The 18016-nt window shown below is 45.0% G+C and overlaps 1 protein-coding gene across 2 annotated transcripts in view; it reads left to right on the top strand.

Moving 5' to 3' along the window:
• The window catches only part of LEMD2 (LEM domain nuclear envelope protein 2), a 406431-nt gene that overhangs the window by 45637 nt on the left and 342778 nt on the right, over positions 1-18016 (top strand). For both annotated transcript variants that reach the window (XM_085651168.1, XM_085651170.1), the window contains exon 4: positions 15869-15945. In XM_085651168.1, coding sequence (XP_085507294.1) covers positions 15869-15945 — 77 coding nt within the window. The remainder of the gene's footprint in view (positions 1-15868; positions 15946-18016) is intronic.

The following is an 18016-nucleotide window of genomic DNA, read 5'->3' as shown; positions in this document are numbered from 1 at the left end:
CTGACTGTATGGAGATCATCAAGGAGGCCAGGAGACCCACTACCAGAGCTTGCTATGCAGCTAAATGGAAGAGGTTTGTCATTTACTGCACCAACAATGACATTAACCCGCTAGACGCATGCATTCAAAACATAATCTGTTACCTCTTACACCTATACCGATGCAATCTGGCATACACCTCAATCCGTATCCATTTAACCGCAATAGCAGCCTATCTCCAAAACAGGCAGCACCTCTCTTTATTCAGAGTGCCTGCCATCAAAGCCTTCTTGGAAGGACTTAAACGAGTGATTCCCCCAAGGCACCCCCCAGCACCGGTGTGGAACCTCAACTTGGTCCTCACCAGACTAATGGGCCCACCCTTCGAACCTCTCCATTCATGTGAGATTCAATTCCTCACCTGGAAAGTAGCTTTCCTAGTAGCGATCACATCGTTAAGAAGAGTTAGTGAACTCCAGGCACTAACCATTCAAGAGCCATTCATACAGGTTCACACAAACAGGGTCGTACTACGTACCAACCCCAAATTCATGCCTAAAGTAATATCGCAGTTCCACATGAATCAAACTATTGAACTGCCTGTTTTCTTTCAAAATCCACAAAATGTCGCTGAGAGAATGCTCCATACACTAGATGTAAAGAGGGCCCTCATGTACTATATAGACAGAACTAAGGACTTTAGGAAGACAAAACAACTTTTCGTTGCCTCTTCTCCACAACACAAGGGCAATGCCATTTCCAAAGCAGGTATAGCCAGATGGATCGTTAAATGTATTCAAATTTGCTATCAAAAAGCTAAACGCACACTAACGATTCCCCCACGAGCCCACTCAACACGAAAGTTGGGGGCGTCCATGGCTTTCCTGGGAAACATTCCTTTACAGGAAATATGTAGAGCAGCCACATGGTCCACTATACATACATTTACCAAACACTACTGTGTAGATGTGTACACAAAACAGCAGGCAGCTGTAGGACAGGCTGTTCTCAAAACTCTTTTTCAGACTGCTGCAGCTGGCACTGGTAGCCGCCGCTAATAGGAGGTACTGCTATGTATTCTATGCACAGATATGAATTCAGCAGCCCACATGCCTCGAACTGAATATGCTACTTACCAGTATGCATCTGTTCTTGGCATGTAGGGCTGCTGACATTCATATCGCCCACCCTCCTCCCCGGCGCCTGTAGCAGCTGCAGCTCTCAGAATTACTGTATAGCATGGTCATCACTTTCTGTATCTACTCCATCACTGCCACAATGGCGAAAAACAATCTAAGGATGGAGAGGATGCCCATGCGCACTGTGGTCCAGGGGAGGAGTCACCTATCTCGGGATACTTCGAAGACTCTTCCAGGACAACAACGTGCAAACATCCGGACCCAACACTAGGCGGCGATCTATGCACAGATATGAATGTCAGCAGCCCTACATGCCAAGAACAGATGCATACTGGTAAGTAGCATATTCATTACCATAACTAAATAGCTTTTAAATTTTTTTGGCAGGTGAGATTTGATTTTGTACCTTTTTGCTTGCTTTTTTTTTTTTAAACGATTTGTCTCCCACCACATATGTTTTTAAGATCAGTTGAGAAGAAAGGAATGGTTTCTTACCTGTAATCCTAGTTCTCTCTCAGAGGAATCTCGATAGTTTCCAAACTCACATTTTGTGTTGTATCTTCGCGTAATGTATCTTCAGAAAGGCCAAAAGATACACGTGACAGAAATATTTCAGCTTTGATGGACAGTGGTTTGGCTCTCGTTTGTTCAGGTAGTACTTTGTTCATATATTATCTGTCTGAACAAGGAGGGAGTCCGTTGTGAAGGACGGAAGGAAGGCATTTAGAGCTAGATGCAATATTCTCGACTCTAGATGGTTGATGTGGGAATTATTTTCCTTTGGGAACAAAGAGTTTTGAATCTGAAGGTGATCTTGTGAGCACTCCATCCAGACAGGGGTGCATCCGTTATCTTCTGTGTTGCGATGTTTTAACGAAAACGTGTTCCCTTGATTACATTTATGGGAGGACACCACAAACTGATTACTCTGCGTGAGTTGTTGGGATCACTTTGTCTTCCCATTTGCTTGATAGCTGGTGACACTTATCCCTCAGACACTGTTGCAGTGGTCTCGTATTCAAGCGTAATGAATGTGTCCTCATGTAACGCAACTGATGATCGTGTAAAGCGTTGTGATACCGGATACCTTTGGGTCAAGTTTGTGCTGTATAAAACTCCGAAGGAAAAAAAAGCCTGTGTTTTTCCAAGAAGGTGCCATTGATTCCAGAAGAGGCAATATTTGCCTCGCTGTTGGATGAGACGTGCTTTTCAGGTTACAACATTTCTGACGCTAAATTAACGTCTCTTCTGAATGAATCTTATTTGTGTTTCCCAAATCCAAAACCGCTCCCATGTTTTAAAGGGATTGTACTGGGATGGAAACACCTTTTATTTGGGATTTGTTTGCAGTCCCAAACGGTGGAGGGTGACAACGGCTATGTGTTATTGTTGTCACACTTGCTGATATATTGATGCTTTGATTAGCCTATTGTCTAGATAGGCGTCAGACCAATATCTTTGGCCTTTCGAGATGTGCTGCAACCACCCCCATGCGTTTTGAGAAGGTCCCTTGTGCTAACTTGAGACCGAAAGGAAAGACTTTGCATTGGTAATGGTAATGGTCACTTCCCCCTTTAAACCTCAGGAATTTGCATTGTTTTTTGGCTATCGATATGTGTAAATCGATCTTGCAGGTCTATAGAGCATAGCCAATTCCCCCTGGTAGACCAGATGAAGTGCTAACATTCTGAACTTTTCTATGCAGCTCCACTTGTTCGCGTTCTTCAGCTCTAGAATGAACTCTTTTTTTTTTGGTCCTTTATTCTTTACGAGAAATTAACAGGAATAAATTCCAATTCCTTTGTGAGGAATTGGAACCTTTTCCACAGCCTGTTTTTTTCAGGGGAATGGAGACTTCTTACTGAAGGTGCCCTTGGTGAATAGGGGATGACTTATTTGGTGTCATTGCTGGTGGAGGATACTTGAACCTGAGGCAGTATCCGTTTTTGATGATATTTTTCCACTCTTCAGATAAGGTTTACTGCTTCCTCCTACTGGAGCGGTAGCAGAGGAGAGGGAAGAAAGAATTCATTGTTTGCCACTGGCATTGGGTTCATTGGCTGATGTAGATTGCTGTTGACGTCCTCTGCCTATGATTGGCACCTCGGTCTGCTGATGACTGGAGAAGCAGGCTTAGATGGCAAGTAGACTTTGAAGTACTCAATCCTATTCTGAGCGGAGTATGCACACCTTAATTTGTGAAAGCTACCCTCACTGTTATTCTCGGGAGCAGATGGGTGTCTCGATGTCGAACCATGTCTCAATGATGACTGATGTCTTGACATTGAACCTCTCAACGTCAATCAGTTTCCTCTTCTGTCGTAAGTGTCCTCTACGTTGAATCAGCCCTCGACGGAGAGCAAGTTAGTGCTGTACATTAAATGGGGACGTCATCTCTCACCTTGATTTCTCGTCTTGGTCCTCCCCTTATGGGAGTCCTCACAGGGTGAGATAGGAGCACTGGTAGAGGGAGCAGCCTCTCCTCACCCCTCAGATGTGTCTCCCATCAGGGAATCTTGGCCTTTTTGTTTTTCTGGCACTATTCTTCTTGGCCATGTAGGTGAATCTTCTCATTCTCTCTGACAAACATAGCATACAGATCCTGTGCAGGTTTGTTTTTGCCATACTTTCTGCCACAATCTGTGCACTTTATAATTAGTGAATTTAAAATGCTGTATGTATTTTCTGCCTTCTGTTAAAGTAAGTGAAATTGGTACTATAGGCTGGCACATGTGTCTCCTGGCATTTCCGAAGTAAGATGAAGGTACTGCACAAAACGAGACTTTAGGAAAAAGCGCTCGTGGGTCCGCGCACGTGGGTGGGACTATTCAGGGATTCGGATTTCTATGGGAATTCTCCTGTTTGAGAAGCTCTATTGTCCCAAAGTGCAGGAATATAACCAAAACGAAATTGAACTGTGACTGCTAGTGACCAGAAAAGTGAGTAGGATTTAAACTTGGGTGTTGCTGTACGGAAGTGCCATATACCCACTGTGGGCAATGTGGTTTTTGCCTGTACAAAGGGAGTTGCAGAATGTGATGAAAAATAAGAGCCAGCATTAACGGATTTGTACTCCATTAGACCCAAATCCTCAGTCTTTGAGTGGCAGAAAAAATAAAATATGCCATTATTACTATTCTTAGTTTTCTTTTCATTGCCAAGTGACTGTTAATCCAGGAAACAATCAGAATGGCAACTTCATCCTCTGATTTTGTAATAAATCTGTTTGCTACAGGTTGTACTGCATGAATTAACAAGTATTGGCATGCCAATAGGTCTTGCCTTTGGAACCTTATAGGTGTTTGGCCAGAGATATTGACTTTGCCTATGTCTTTAAGCTGTGCCTTAGAGAAGTCTGCAGTATGCTGAAAAGTTATAATAAAGAAGTGCCAGAAGCATTTTTGTTACCTTATATATTACCAAGAAAGGATTATGTACAACTGAACAAACCTATTACAAAAGTATTAACAATAAAAAATGTCTTGAGGTTTTTTTTTTTTAGTCCTTTCAATGCTGGCAACTTCTATCTGCCTGTCCCAATGGTTGCCTGTTATGGTTTTGTTTTGTTATGGGGGGCATAAATAACAGGAGGGTGAGAAATAGTACCTGTATAACAGTCAGTGAGAGAGTCAGTCAGTGAGAGAGAGAGAGTCAGCCAGTCAGTGAGAGAGAGCGAGCGGGAGAGAGTCAGCCAGTCAGTGAGAGAAGTCAGTTAGTGAAATAGTCAATGAGAGAGCGAGTTAGTCAGAGAGAGAGAGTCGGAGAGTGAGTCAGTGAGTGAGAGAGTGAGTCAGTGAGTGAGAGAGTGAGTCAGTGAGTGAGTGAGTGAGTCAGTGAGTGAGTGAGAGAGTGAGTCAGTGAGTGAGAGAGAGAGAGTCAGTGAGTGAGTGAGAGAGAGAGTCAGTGAGTGAGAGAGTCAGTGAGTGAGAAAGAGAGTCTATTTATTTATTTCAAAATGCTTTATTCGGTATGTACGAGTACAACCATATAGCAACATACATCAAAACAATAAAGAATCAAATTTATGAAAATTAAATAAAGAAACATATAAAATTACATCACTATCCATGCCAATATTGTTAAATCAATAAAATATATCACTTTGTGTACAGAGTAAAATTAATCATTAAGTACATTTTAGTAATAATTATAAAGGGGGGAGTTAATTCAGTTTAGACATTTTAGCAGCAATTTGTTTGTAATGAAAGTTTGTGCAAATGCCAGTACAAAAATAAATACACAACAAACAATGTAACTTAACAGTAAATCACCAATAGTCATAAAATCTGATAGCCAACGGGTGAACGGGGATAACGGGATAAGGGAATCATATAATAATTGATTTCCTGTGCCAGGTGCATTTTAAAATGTAGGTGGCCACACGACAGCACACATTCGGGGAAGCCAAATCAAACAACAATTGTATTGCGGCTCTTGTATTATATATCTTATGTTCTAAAAATAGTTGCTTCAAATAAAATTTCCTAAAACCAGTATAAAATTTACAAAAAAGTAAGAAGTGGCAAGTGCTCTGTTTAGATTTCCCGTCGCATGGGCAAAGACATGACCCGGGTTTTTTTACGGTTGGGAAAGCCACCAGATGGTGGACTATTCCCAACCTCAGGCGTGCTAGAACGAAGCGATGAGAATTAATACTAACAAATGTAAGATAAGGTGGGAATCTTGTACTAAGGTTGTACTCCAAATATAATTTGAACGTACTTTGCATTGCATACTCCTTCGTTCTGGTCCCTTTTGCATGGTCCAAGTAAATAGTTTTAAGGTTACGCTTTGTTAAAACCGATGTTGTTAAAATATCTTTAAAAATATCCTGGCCAAAGAGAATCTTATACCAGGAGTGAATATGTTCTAACCAGGGGATTTTCGAATGACGATCTAGTTGAATACAGTCCAAAATTACTTCCTGGGTAAACCTAGTTTCTTCTTTGGCCCATATGGACCGCCATAGGGACAAGGGACGCAATGCAATCAGATCTGCGGCATAATTTATGCCAAGCTCTCTGTGGGTAATCTCATTTGAGGCAGAAGCGGGGAGGCATAATAATCGTTTCAGGTACTTGTTTTCCTCTTGCTGGATGGACAGAGCAATTTGACGATTATATCCCCATATCCCTGCTCCATACAAAGCAGAGGACATGCACCTTGAATTATAGATAGAAATCATCTCACGGATTCTTCGACCCCCCAATTTCGAGGCAAATCTGAAGATGCAATTTGTATTTCTGGTCATCTTCATACCAACACAGGATTGCTCATTTCCCCATCTCCCATCACCTGAAAAGGTGATACCTAAGTAGCAAAAATGTCGGACTGCCTCAAGTTTATCCCCATCTAAAAAGAATGACTTGTTTTTCTTTATTTTCTTACCACAAGTCATAGTCATAGTCTTACCCTTGTTAATTTTAAGCTTTCTGCCCTGAATAAAAATGTGAAACTTCTCAATTAACTTGACTTGTCAGTGAGAGAGAGAGTCAGTCAGTGAGAGAGAGTCAGTCAGTGAGAGAGAGTCAGTCAGTGAGAGAGAGTCAGTCAGTGAGAGAGAGAGTCAGTCAGTGAGAGAGAGAGTCAGTCAGTGAGAGAGAGAGTCAGTGAGAGAGAGAGTCAGTGAGAGAGAGTCAGTGAGTGAGAGAGTCAGTGAGTGAGAGAGTCAGTGAGTGAGAGAGTCAGTGAGTGAGAGAGTCAGTGAGTGAGAGAGTCAGTGAGTGAGAGAGTCAGTGAGTGAGAGAGTCAGTGAGAGAGAGAGAGAGTCAGTGAGAGAGAGAGAGTCAGTGAGAGAGTCAGTGAGAGAGTCAGTGAGAGAGTCAGTGAGAGTGTGTGAGAGAGAAGAGTCAGTGAGTGAGAGAGAGTCGGTCAGTGAGAGAGAGTCAGTGAGAGAGAGAGAGTCAGTCAGTGAGAGAGAGAGTCAGTCAGTGAGAGAGAGTCAGTCAGTGAGAGAGAGTCAGTCAGTGAGAGAGAGTCAGTCAGTGAGAGAGAGTCAGTCAGTGAGAGAGAGTCAGTCAGTGAGAGAGAGAGTCAGTCAGTGAGAGAGAGAGTCAGTCAGTGAGAGAGAGAGTCAGTCAGTGAGAGAGAGAGTCAGTCAGTGAGAGAGAGAGTCAGTCAGTGAGAGAGAGAGTCAGTCAGTGAGAGAGAGAGTCAGTCAGTGAGAGAGTCAGTCAGTGAGAGAGTCAGTCAGTCAGTGAGAGAGTCAGTCAGTGAGAGTGTCAGTCAGTGAGAGAGAGTGTCAGTCAGTGAGAGCGAGTGTCAGTGAGAGAGAGTGTCAGTGAGAGAGAGAGTCAGTCAGTGAGAGAGAGAGTCAGTGAGAGAGAGTCAGTCAGTGAGAGTGTCAGTCAGTGAGAGTGTCAGTCAGTGAGAGTGTCAGTCAGTGAGAGTGTCAGTCAGTGAGAGTGTCAGTCAGTGAGAGTGTCAGTCAGTGAGAGTGTCAGTCAGTGAGAGTGTCAGTCAGTGAGAGAGAGTGTCAGTCAGTGAGAGAGAGTGTCAGTCAGTGAGAGAGAGTGTCAGTCAGTGAGAGTGTCAGTCAGTGAGAGTGTCAGTCAGTGAGAGTGTCAGTCAGTGAGAGTGTCAGTCAGTGAGAGTGTCAGTCAGTGAGAGTGTCAGTCAGTGAGAGTGTCAGTCAGTGAGAGTGTCAGTCAGTGAGAGTGTCAGTCAGTGAGAGTGTCAGTCAGTGAGAGTGTCAGTCAGTGAGAGTGTCAGTCAGTGAGAGTGTCAGTCAGTGAGAGTGTCAGTCAGTGAGAGTGTCAGTCAGTGAGAGTGTCAGTCAGTGAGAGTGTCAGTCAGTGAGAGTGTCAGTCAGTGAGAGTGTCAGTCAGTGAGAGTGTCAGTCAGTGAGAGTGTCAGTCAGTGAGAGTGTCAGTCAGTGAGAGTGTCAGTCAGTGAGAGTGTCAGTCAGTGAGAGTGTCAGTCAGTGAGAGTGTCAGTCAGTGAGAGTGTCAGTCAGTGAGAGTGTCAGTCAGTGAGAGTGTCAGTCAGTGAGAGTGTCAGTCAGTGAGAGTGTCAGTCAGTGAGAGTGTCAGTCAGTGAGAGTGTCAGTCAGTGAGAGAGTCAGTCAGTGAGAGAGTCAGTCAGTGAGAGAGTCAGTCAGTGAGAGAGTCAGTCAGTGAGAGAGTCAGTCAGTGAGAGAGTCAGTCAGTGAGAGAGTCAGTCAGTGAGAGAGTCAGTCAGTGAGAGAGTCAGTCAGTGAGAGAGTCAGTCAGTGAGAGAGTCAGTCAGTGAGAGAGTCAGTCAGTGAGAGAGTCAGTCAGTGAGAGAGTCAGTCAGTGAGAGAGTCAGTCAGTGAGAGAGTCAGTCAGTGAGAGAGTCAGTCAGTGAGAGAGTCAGTCAGTGAGAGAGTCAGTCAGTGAGAGAGTCAGTCAGTGAGAGAGTCAGTCAGTGAGAGAGTCAGTCAGTGAGAGAGTCAGTCAGTGAGAGAGAGAGTCAGTCAGTGAGAGAGAGAGTCAGTCAGTGAGAGAGTCAGTCAGTGAGAGAGAGAGTCAGTCAGTGAGAGAGAGAGTCAGTCAGTGAGAGAGTCAGTCAGTGAGAGAGTCAGTCAGTGAGAGAGTCAGTCAGTGAGAGAGTCAGTCAGTGAGAGAGTCAGTCAGTGAGAGAGTCAGTCAGTGAGAGAGTCAGTCAGTGAGAGAGTCAGTCAGTGAGAGAGTCAGTCAGTGAGAGAGTCAGTCAGTGAGAGAGTCAGTCAGTGAGTGAGAGAGAGTGAGTCAGTGAGAGAGAGTGAGTCAGTGAGAGAGTGAGTCAGTGAGAGAGTGAGTCCGTGTGAGAGAGTGAGTCAGTGTGAGAGTGAGTCAGTGTGAGAGAGTGAGTCAGTGTGAGAGAGTGAGTCAGTGTGAGAGAGAGTGAGTCAGTGTGAGAGAGAGTGAGTCAGTGAGAGAGAGAGTCAGTCAGTGAGAGAGTCAGTCAGTGAGAGAGTCAGTCAGTGAGAGAGTCAGTCAGTGAGAGTGTCAGTCAGTGAGAGTGTCAGTCAGTGAGAGTGTCAGTCAGTGAGAGTGTCAGTCAGTGAGAGAGTCAGTCAGTGAGAGAGTCAGTCAGTGAGAGAGTCAGTCAGTGAGAGAGTCAGTCAGTGAGAGAGTCAGTCCGTGAGAGAGTCAGTCAGTGAGAGAGTCAGTCAGTGAGAGAGTCAGTCAGTGAGAGAGTCAGTCAGTGTGAGAGAGTGTCAGTCAGTGTGAGAGAGTGTCAGTCAGTGTGAGAGAGTGTCAGTCAGTGTGAGAGAGAGTCAGTCAGTGAGAGAGAGAGTCAGTCAGTGAGAGAGAGAGTCAGTCAGTGAGAGAGAGAGTCAGTCAGTGAGAGTCAGTCAGTGAGAGAGAGTCGGTGTGAGAGAGCGAGTCGGTGTGAGAGAGCGAGTCGGTGTGAGAGAGCGAGTCGGTGTGAGAGCGAGTCGGTGTGTCAGTGTGAGAGAGGGATTGAGAGAGGGATTGAGAGAGTCAGTCAGTGTGAGAGAGGGATTGAGAGAGTCAGTCAGTGTGAGAGAGGGATTGAGAGAGTCAGTCAGTGTGAGAGAGGGATTGAGAGAGTCAGTCAGTGTGAGAGAGGGATTGAGAGAGTCAGTCAGTGTGAGAGAGGGATTGAGAGAGTCAGTCAGTGTGAGAGAGGGATTGAGAGAGTGTCAGTGAGAGAGGGATTGAGAGAGTGTCAGTGAGAGAGGGATTGAGAGAGTGTCAGTGAGAGAGGGATGGAGAGAGTCAGTCAGTCAGTGAGAGAGTCAATCAGTCATTGAGTCAGAGTGAGATAGTCAGTGAGAGAGGGAGAGAGTCAATCAGTCATTGAGTCAGAGTGAGATAGTCAGTGAGAGAGGGAGAGAGTCAGTGTGTGAGAGAGAGGGAGAGAGTCAGTGTGTGAGAGAGAGTCAGTGTGTGAGAGAGAGTCAGTGTGTGAGAGAGAGTCAGTGTGTGAGAGAGAGTCAGTGTGTGAGAGAGAGTCAGTGTGTGAGAGAGAGTGTGTGTGTCAGTCAGTGTGTGTGTCAGTCAGTGTGTGTGTCAGTCAGTGTGTGTGAGTTTTGTGTGTGAGTTTTGTGTGTGAGTTTTGTGTGTGTGTCAGTGTGTGTGTCAGTGTGTGTCAGTGTGTGTGAGTCAGTGTGTGAGTCAGTGTGTGTGAGCCGGTGTGTGTGTGAGAGCCGGTGTGTGTGTGAGAGCCGGTGTGTGTGTGAGAGCCGGTGTGTGTGTGAGAGCCGGTGTGTGTGTGAGAGCCGGTGTGTGTGTGAGAGCCGGTGTGTGTGTGAGAGCCGGTGTGTGAGTGAGAGCCGGTGTGTGAGTGAGAGCCGGTGTGTGAGTGAGAGCCGGTGTGTGAGTGAGAGCCGGTGTGTGAGTGAGAGCCGGTGTGTGAGTGAGAGCCGGTGTGTGAGTGAGAGCCGGTGTGTGAGTGAGAGCCGGTGTGTGAGTGAGAGCCGGTGTGTGAGTGAGAGCCGGTGTGTGAGTGAGAGCCGGTGTGTGAGTGAGAGCCGGTGTGTGAGTGAGAGCCGGTGTGTGAGTGAGAGCCGGTGTGTGTGTGAGAGCCGGTGAGTGTGAGAGTCGGTGTGTGTGAGTGTGAGAGTCGGTGTGTGTGAGAGAGAGTCGGTGTGTGTGAGAGAGAGTCGGTGTGTGTGAGAGAGAGTCGGTGTGTGAGAGAGAGAGTCGGTGTGTGAGAGAGAGAGTCGGTGTGTGAGAGAGAGAGTCGGTGTGTGAGAGAGAGAGTCGGTGTGTGAGAGAGAGAGTCGGTGTGTGAGAGAGAGAGTCGGTGTGAGAGAGAGAGTCGGTGTGTGAGAGAGAGTCGGTGTGTGAGAGAGAGTCGGTGTGTGAGAGAGAGTCGGTGTGTGAGAGAGAGTCGGTGTGTGAGAGAGAGTCGGTGTGTGAGAGAGAGTCGGTGTGTGAGAGAGAGTCGGTGTGTGAGAGAGAGTCGGTGTGTGAGAGAGAGTCGGTGTGTGAGAGAGAGTCGGTGTGTGAGAGAGAGTCGGTGTGTGAGAGAGAGTCGGTGTGTGAGAGAGAGTCGGTGTGTGAGAGAGAGTCGGTGTGTGAGAGAGAGTCGGTGTGTGAGAGAGAGAGTCGGTGTGTGAGAGAGAGAGTCGGTGTGTGAGAGAGAGAGTCGGTGTGTGAGAGAGAGTCGGTGTGTGAGAGAGAGTCGGTGTGTGAGAGAGAGAGTCGGTGTGTGAGAGAGAGAGTCGGTGTGTGAGAGAGAGAGTCGGTGTGTGAGAGAGAGAGTCGGTGTGTGTGAGAGAGAGTCGGTGTGTGTGAGAGAGAGTCGGTGTGTGTGAGAGAGAGTCGGTGTGTGTGAGAGAGAGTCGGTGTGTGAGAGAGAGTCGGTGTGTGAGAGAGAGTCGGTGTGTGAGAGAGAGTCGGTGTGTGAGAGAGAGTCGGTGTGTGAGAGAGAGTCGGTGTGTGAGAGAGAGTCGGTGTGTGAGAGAGAGTCGGTGTGTGAGAGAGAGTCGGTGTGTGAGAGAGAGTCGGTGTGTGAGAGAGAGTCGGTCAATCAGTGAGAGAGTCAGTCGTGAGAGAGAGATTGAAAGAGTCATTCAGTCTGTCAGTCAGTGAAAGAGAGAGAGAGTGTCAGTCAGTGAGAGGAGAGCCATCCGGATCATTGGGAGAGAGCCTGGTAGGTTCAGGCACCGGTATGCAGAGAAAATGGGGAAGTGGAGAGAGAAGGGGGGCTGTGCATCCTCAGCAGATAGCCAGGTGGATAAATGCACCTGCTGCATGGTATGCAGATATTGATGGTGGGATGTCACTGAGCAATCTTCCACCATAAATAAAACTGATTGCGCGTAGGCCGTAGATGTGCTGGCCTGCCTCACAAGCAGGAGAGATACAGCATTGACACTTTACAGCCGTCTCCTACAAGGAACAGGAGCAGGGTAAGCATCAGTGCCAGCTTCTGACACACATCTACAAACCTCAAACAGAGCAAGCTTTCTTCTCACTTAAAACAGTACAGTAAAGTACAGGCAGCACCAGGCATAACTAGACTCCCACAAACAGAACAGGCTCAACAGCACACGCTTCCCTCCGACACTGGGCATGTAGAGCACAGACAGAAGCATGAGAAACTTTTCTTGCACAGAGGACGCACAGCAGGGGAGTACTGTAGCTTCAGACAGATGCCGAACAAGTACAGCACAAGCTTACTACAGTACAAACTTGGCCCAAATGCGACAAGACAGGCCAGCGAGTAGAAGAGCTAGCTTCGCTCGAATACTCAACACTACATCATGCATCCGCAGTTTGCATTACACCCCCATGTCACAGAAGTGCATGTACAGTAAACATGCTAGATTTATCAGTGGGTTTCCGGAGTTTCTTTCGGATTCCATCACTGCCCTACCCAACTGCAACAGTACTTTAGCTGTCAAGGCCCTGGACAATATTCAAGGCTGAGAATAGGTAAAAGCCTGGATGTAAGGATTAACTTTCTTTTTAGAAGTGTATAGGGTTTGAGCTGGGAGGTCAGTGACGGTGATTTGCACTAAGCAGTTAAAAAGCTGCATATGACAGTTTTTAAAGTGGCATTTTAGTAGTGGCACTTGTTGGTATTGCACTGTTCATACATAATACCATTTCACAATATAAATTGTATGATTTATTGTCTTGGGTGAGAAAGCGATCAGTGGGAATGTAAACCTATGGTCATAAGCATAAGAATCTTGTCCACAACATAGTAGCAGTTTAAAAGTGGAGTGTTTTTAATTATTTGTCTACCAAGTTTAAAACTTGAAGCCCTATTTTTGTTCGGAAACTCATGTAAAAAAGACAAGGTGCCTTGTAGAAATTGTGGGGAATAAAATAATTCAAATTAAAAGGAGATAATATAACGCACTCCTTCTGAAAGAATGAACCCATGTAATAATAAAAATATTACAAAATGTCCGCAATCTCATGGCTTTATATGTTAACGTGGCACAGTGCAGCAAAAAGGAAATTTTAAAGGTGCAGAAAATGATGTTTCAAAAACATTTCCACATCAAGCTGTTCGGCCTCCCCCTGTCCAATTAGCCAGTCTTTGCCTCTTACCATAGCATGCAAACTTTAAAGGCTAGGAGGATATATTTAGTCGCGTACATGCTGCTTACTTTTGAAATCAAAGAAAATAATTAGGCTGTCCAATCACCAATCAAGATAAGTGGTCGCAGTTGGCCGGATGGCTCAAGTAAACTCAAGAGTACTGAGGGCTTAATCTGTTTAAGAAACCCTGCATACAGCGTAACGCCTGATTTTAGCTACCACAGCTTGTGTGCTTAGAAGTCCTGAGTATAGCGTCTTGGCGCCACTAATGGGTGTCTCTATGGGAACTGCGGCTCACAGAGCTATTACCGAGTCAGTTGGCTAGTTGGACTGTCTCTTGAACAATTGTCGGATATCTTTTTACATCAACACCCTAAACTCTCTGTAAAGCTTACCATGCTTAAACTGAGACGTTTGCTTTACTCACAATGTGGGCACTATATTCGCGCTTTATGCTGCCGAACCATTTTCACTGCCACTTGCACATTAATACTCAATAATGAGATATATCTCCGTTTACTTTTGATTTCTGAAAGTGATTGTCAGTTGGTGCATAGCAACGGAATAACTAATTTGCTGGGGTAAACTGTCCCACGAGCGCCTCTGAAGCCTGCCACCTCTGGGAGCTGTGGAGTCAATCTCACAGCATGAGCCAATCAGATGCAACAGTTTCAATAAGGAAAGCAGCGAAGGGTCAGCAAGAGGAATTTCAACTAATAAAACTAATGAATGCAGAAGCATGAATGGGAAGACGCGGGCAATGCCCCAAGTAAGAACAATATATCCCTGCCAAGGGGGTTGCCTCCTTGGCTGAACTGTAAGTCTGCATTGGGAAGCAAGGATGTATTTAACTGCTATCTTCCCCCCTATCCCCCACCGCAGTCGGTAAGCTGGCTGTGCAGAAGCGGCTCTTGTGGAGAGCAGCAACGAATCCAGAGTTCTGCTGAGTGAGACGCAGAGGTAATATAAAGCATGCAGGAGCTCAGGGACTCCATATGTCCGTGCCTCTGGAACTGTAAACGGGGGACACGCCTCGGGTGCTGTAAACACGGTGCCGGTGTGAAGGGAAGGACACTTAGGGGTTGGCAGCATCTCAGAGCACCACATGGCTCTGCCTCGGGCATTGTAAACAGGGGGAGGTGCCAGTATAGGCGTGGCACCCTGCGAACAAGGCAATGTACTTGTCGGTGTTGCTCTGCAGAGCTTCAATGCCCAGAGGGGAGGAGGGGCCATCTCTACCTAAACAGTGAGAGGGGGCGGGCGAGAGGAAGAAAGATGGAGAAGAGCGAGTGAGGAGATAGTGAAAAAGGGTGTGGGAGAGGATGGACAGGCAGAGGGGCTAAGAGAGAAAAGAGTGAGAGTGGAGGGAGCAGAGATGGAGAGGGCGGAGCGAGTGAGTGGCCGGGACGTGTGGGTGAGGAGAGAGAGGGAGATGAGGTAGGGAGCAGGAGGTGAGCCCGCGAGTGGTGCGCGCGCGCATGGGAGAGCAGTCTGCTCATTTTCAAGCACTGCACTTCTGCTTGTGGCGCACCGCTACTCGCTCCCGCAAGGTGGATGCCGCCACAAGCACAAGTGTGTGCTTGAAAATGACCAGAGCGACGGCTAAAGGCCCTCCGAAACAGTGCATGCGCGCTGCGTAGGCGAGACCTAAAAACAGGGTATGGGCATGGGCGCATGCTCAGTTAATGTTTCGCTTTACTGAACCTTTGTGTGCTCAGTGTACAGTTGTAAGAAACGCTCGTCTCCAAGGTGCGTAACTTAAAAATATTGTGTTTTTCTGACTACTGCACCAGAAGCGTCAATCTGCTGGACACTGATTGCTACAGACAAAGTGATTTTACTTTGTGATCAAACCAGGGGCAGGTCTTGTGTCGCCTGCTCCACTCACAGAACGACTCATGGAAGGAAGTTCATTGTATAGAAATCACAAAGACTTTTTGCAACATGGTTACATTTGTAAAGACATAGCACGCAATCTTAATAAAGGACCTAATAGTGTTTGTGATATTTCGCAGATGTCAGATGAAATACAATGTATGGTTAAATGCTATTAGTTAAGAGAGCAGCTTTCGCATTTTATTCTGACACCACCGTTATTTGACCATTGTAGTCTTCTATTCTGCAAAATACGAGGCATTGTAGCTAGAAAGTAGCCACTGATTTTGAAAGTAGACGCTGAATTAAAGGAAGGATCTACCAGGGGCCACACCTTTGTTTTGGCCGAAAACACATCTAAATTAATGGTTTATCAAGGAGTGGGTTTTGGAAAGGCACTGGAAAAAAAACTTGAATATGTTGAATGGGAAAGAAGAAATCTTAATAAAGATTGCATTGGAAATGGCCGTTAAACTTTTGTTTTATTTAAGGTTTCATTTATCTTCCTCGTCATCTTAGCGCCCTCGTTTGATAGTACTTGAATGCGACTGATGGCGATTTACAAAAGGCGTATTGATAAAGAAAGTTCAGCGTCATACATTTTACAAATGCTAGGTCATTTTGTCATTCAAGGTGTGTTGGAGCACTGCTTGCAAAGGGAACATCATCCTTTTGAAGGTGTGTTGTAACAGCCTTTTTGCAGTTAGAGATATGGAAAGCGTCTTTTGCTTCAGAATCCCCTTATACAAAAAAAACGCAACCTTTTTGTGAATTCTGGCTCATTTTATACTGCACTCGAAGTATTACATTTATATACCTGTTTCAGTTTCTGCACAAAAAGTCTTCTGATTTGGCTCTTTCATGTCCTCTCATTAGTCTCAGTTTTCTCCTTGTTTCGCTTAGGTAGCTTTGAGTGTGGAAATCCCGATCGGTTAAAGAGTAAATGCATTCCTGTTGAAGAAGCAAGAGCATTTGTGGCGGTTAGTATTCTCATCCAACCTTCTTTATAATTGATGTATTTCTACCATCACTAAATCTTGGTCACATGTCCAGCTGCCAAATCAAATATGTATATAAGATGCTTAATGGGTAACCGAGTAATATGGTACTATGTCCGAGTCTTTTGTAAATGTCACATGTTAAATGTGAATGTGATTTATTACACAAGTTACCCCTAATTTAATCTTATATTATGTGATTACTTTTTTTGCAGGTTAGCTCGAAAAGGGTGTCTCTTTACAAACATGAAAATATTTAATGGCAACTCTAATTGAAAAACACCAATATATTGTTTGGCTGTCTGTGGCTACAAAACGATACGTGTATTTGATTATGGTGTAGAATTTTATAATAAAATGTCCTTTGCTTTGTTAAAACAGAGAGTCTGTAGACTGCAATGACCACTTATTGGAATTCAAATGTTCAGGTTTTGTTTTTCTTTCATGAATAGACTGTTGAATAAACATTGTACTACAGTAAAGCTCTCTGCAGACTGGTTTAGTGCTGTCATTATGACGCTGAAACCCTCATTCCAAAGGGGCACATAAATATTTTCCACGTTTCATGTGCCCCAGTTATCTATTGGTTTTATGCCACTGTATTTTGTGCAGTAAAAGCACCCATTTATGTGAGATATGTACATATGCAAATTTGTATATATAGCTGAATGTGTGTGTGTGTGTGTGTATATATATATATATGTGTATATATGTGTATATAAAAAGAGACAGATACTCCATTTGTTCTGTCATCTCGGTGTTGAGGATATGCCACATCCTTATGTTTAGCCACATGTACTTATTGCAGTTGCTCTGTTTTGCGTAATCCCAGGATGCTCCACATATCACAGCACAATTTGGGTTTTTCATTATGCCTAAAAAAAGCCATATCATGCATAAGAGAATCGGACTGGGGTGTATTATTCCAGTACCCCTCCTCTGTTCGTTTGAAGACTGCCAGCCACCCTTGGCCATTATCACATACACGCTGCTCCTTTGATGATACATTTATATATTCCTCAATGCTTATTGGGCAGCTGCCTTGTTCTGCAGCATGCACATGAACGGCCGGGAGAAGATTATACAGGCTTAGCACATGAATGCAAGAAGCTTGATTCCCACTACAACTCCTATGGGTCCCTTGTTAGGTGAAACTCAAGGCAACATTTCACTTATAAAATACCACATCATACTTAAGCTATTTAAACATACTGCAGATAGGGCCAGAAAAACTTCTAAAAAGGGTATATATTAAAGCAGCCAGAATGCACACTTAACACCCTTTTGAAATTGCTCCTGCGCTGCTGGAGGAAAACAGAAGTACACTGAAAGCTGTGTGTATTTTTCATATAGCAGTTTGGGGTGGAGTCTTGACTTCAGTTCAGAAACTGAGCCCAGTACATCTGCACATGATTACGACACACTTTCACGACCTGCGTCCAGTGAATTAAACAATACAGGTGCCTGCAATCTCAGTAGCAGCTTTTCTGAAATTCTATTTATATATTAAAGGACACACACAAGCAGAGCCACTGGAATAATGTGGCAGGCTAGGACCTAATTATACGTCAGGGTTGACTAAATTATGTGGCAAAAAGCAAAATATACAGCATAATATGGCACATTTTGTGATAGAATTAATTATTTTGTCAGTTTCACACATTTTAAGACTAATAAGGCAACCATTTTGCCTCGCTAGTATAACTTTGACATCCAAATACAGTAATCAACAACAAAGTTGTTCACGCAACCTTTGCAAAGTGCTGCCCACTGCACAGCAACATGCGTTGCCATGTTTTTAGGAACTTTTGATCCACTTGCGCTAAAAGAAGAAGCTAATTGCCTTCAGTAACACCCTTTCTGGTGGATACTCTATCTAACAGCAGAATCCTCACCTTGTGAATATCCAGAGGCACCAGACTGGTTCCAGAGATCTTTCTCAGCAATTCCATTGAGTGCCAGTAGGTGGCGTAATGCAGCGCTGTGTCAACTCTGCCCTACCCCAAAAATAGTACTGAAGTCCCAGCTGTTACCCCTGTGCACTGGCGTCAGT

The sequence above is a fragment of the Triturus cristatus genome, chromosome 1_1 (genome assembly GCF_964204655.1).
Source record: "Triturus cristatus chromosome 1_1, aTriCri1.1, whole genome shotgun sequence".
Taxonomy (NCBI): Eukaryota; Metazoa; Chordata; class Amphibia; order Caudata; family Salamandridae; genus Triturus; species Triturus cristatus.
This window is presented reverse-complemented; position numbering and strand designations above follow the sequence as displayed.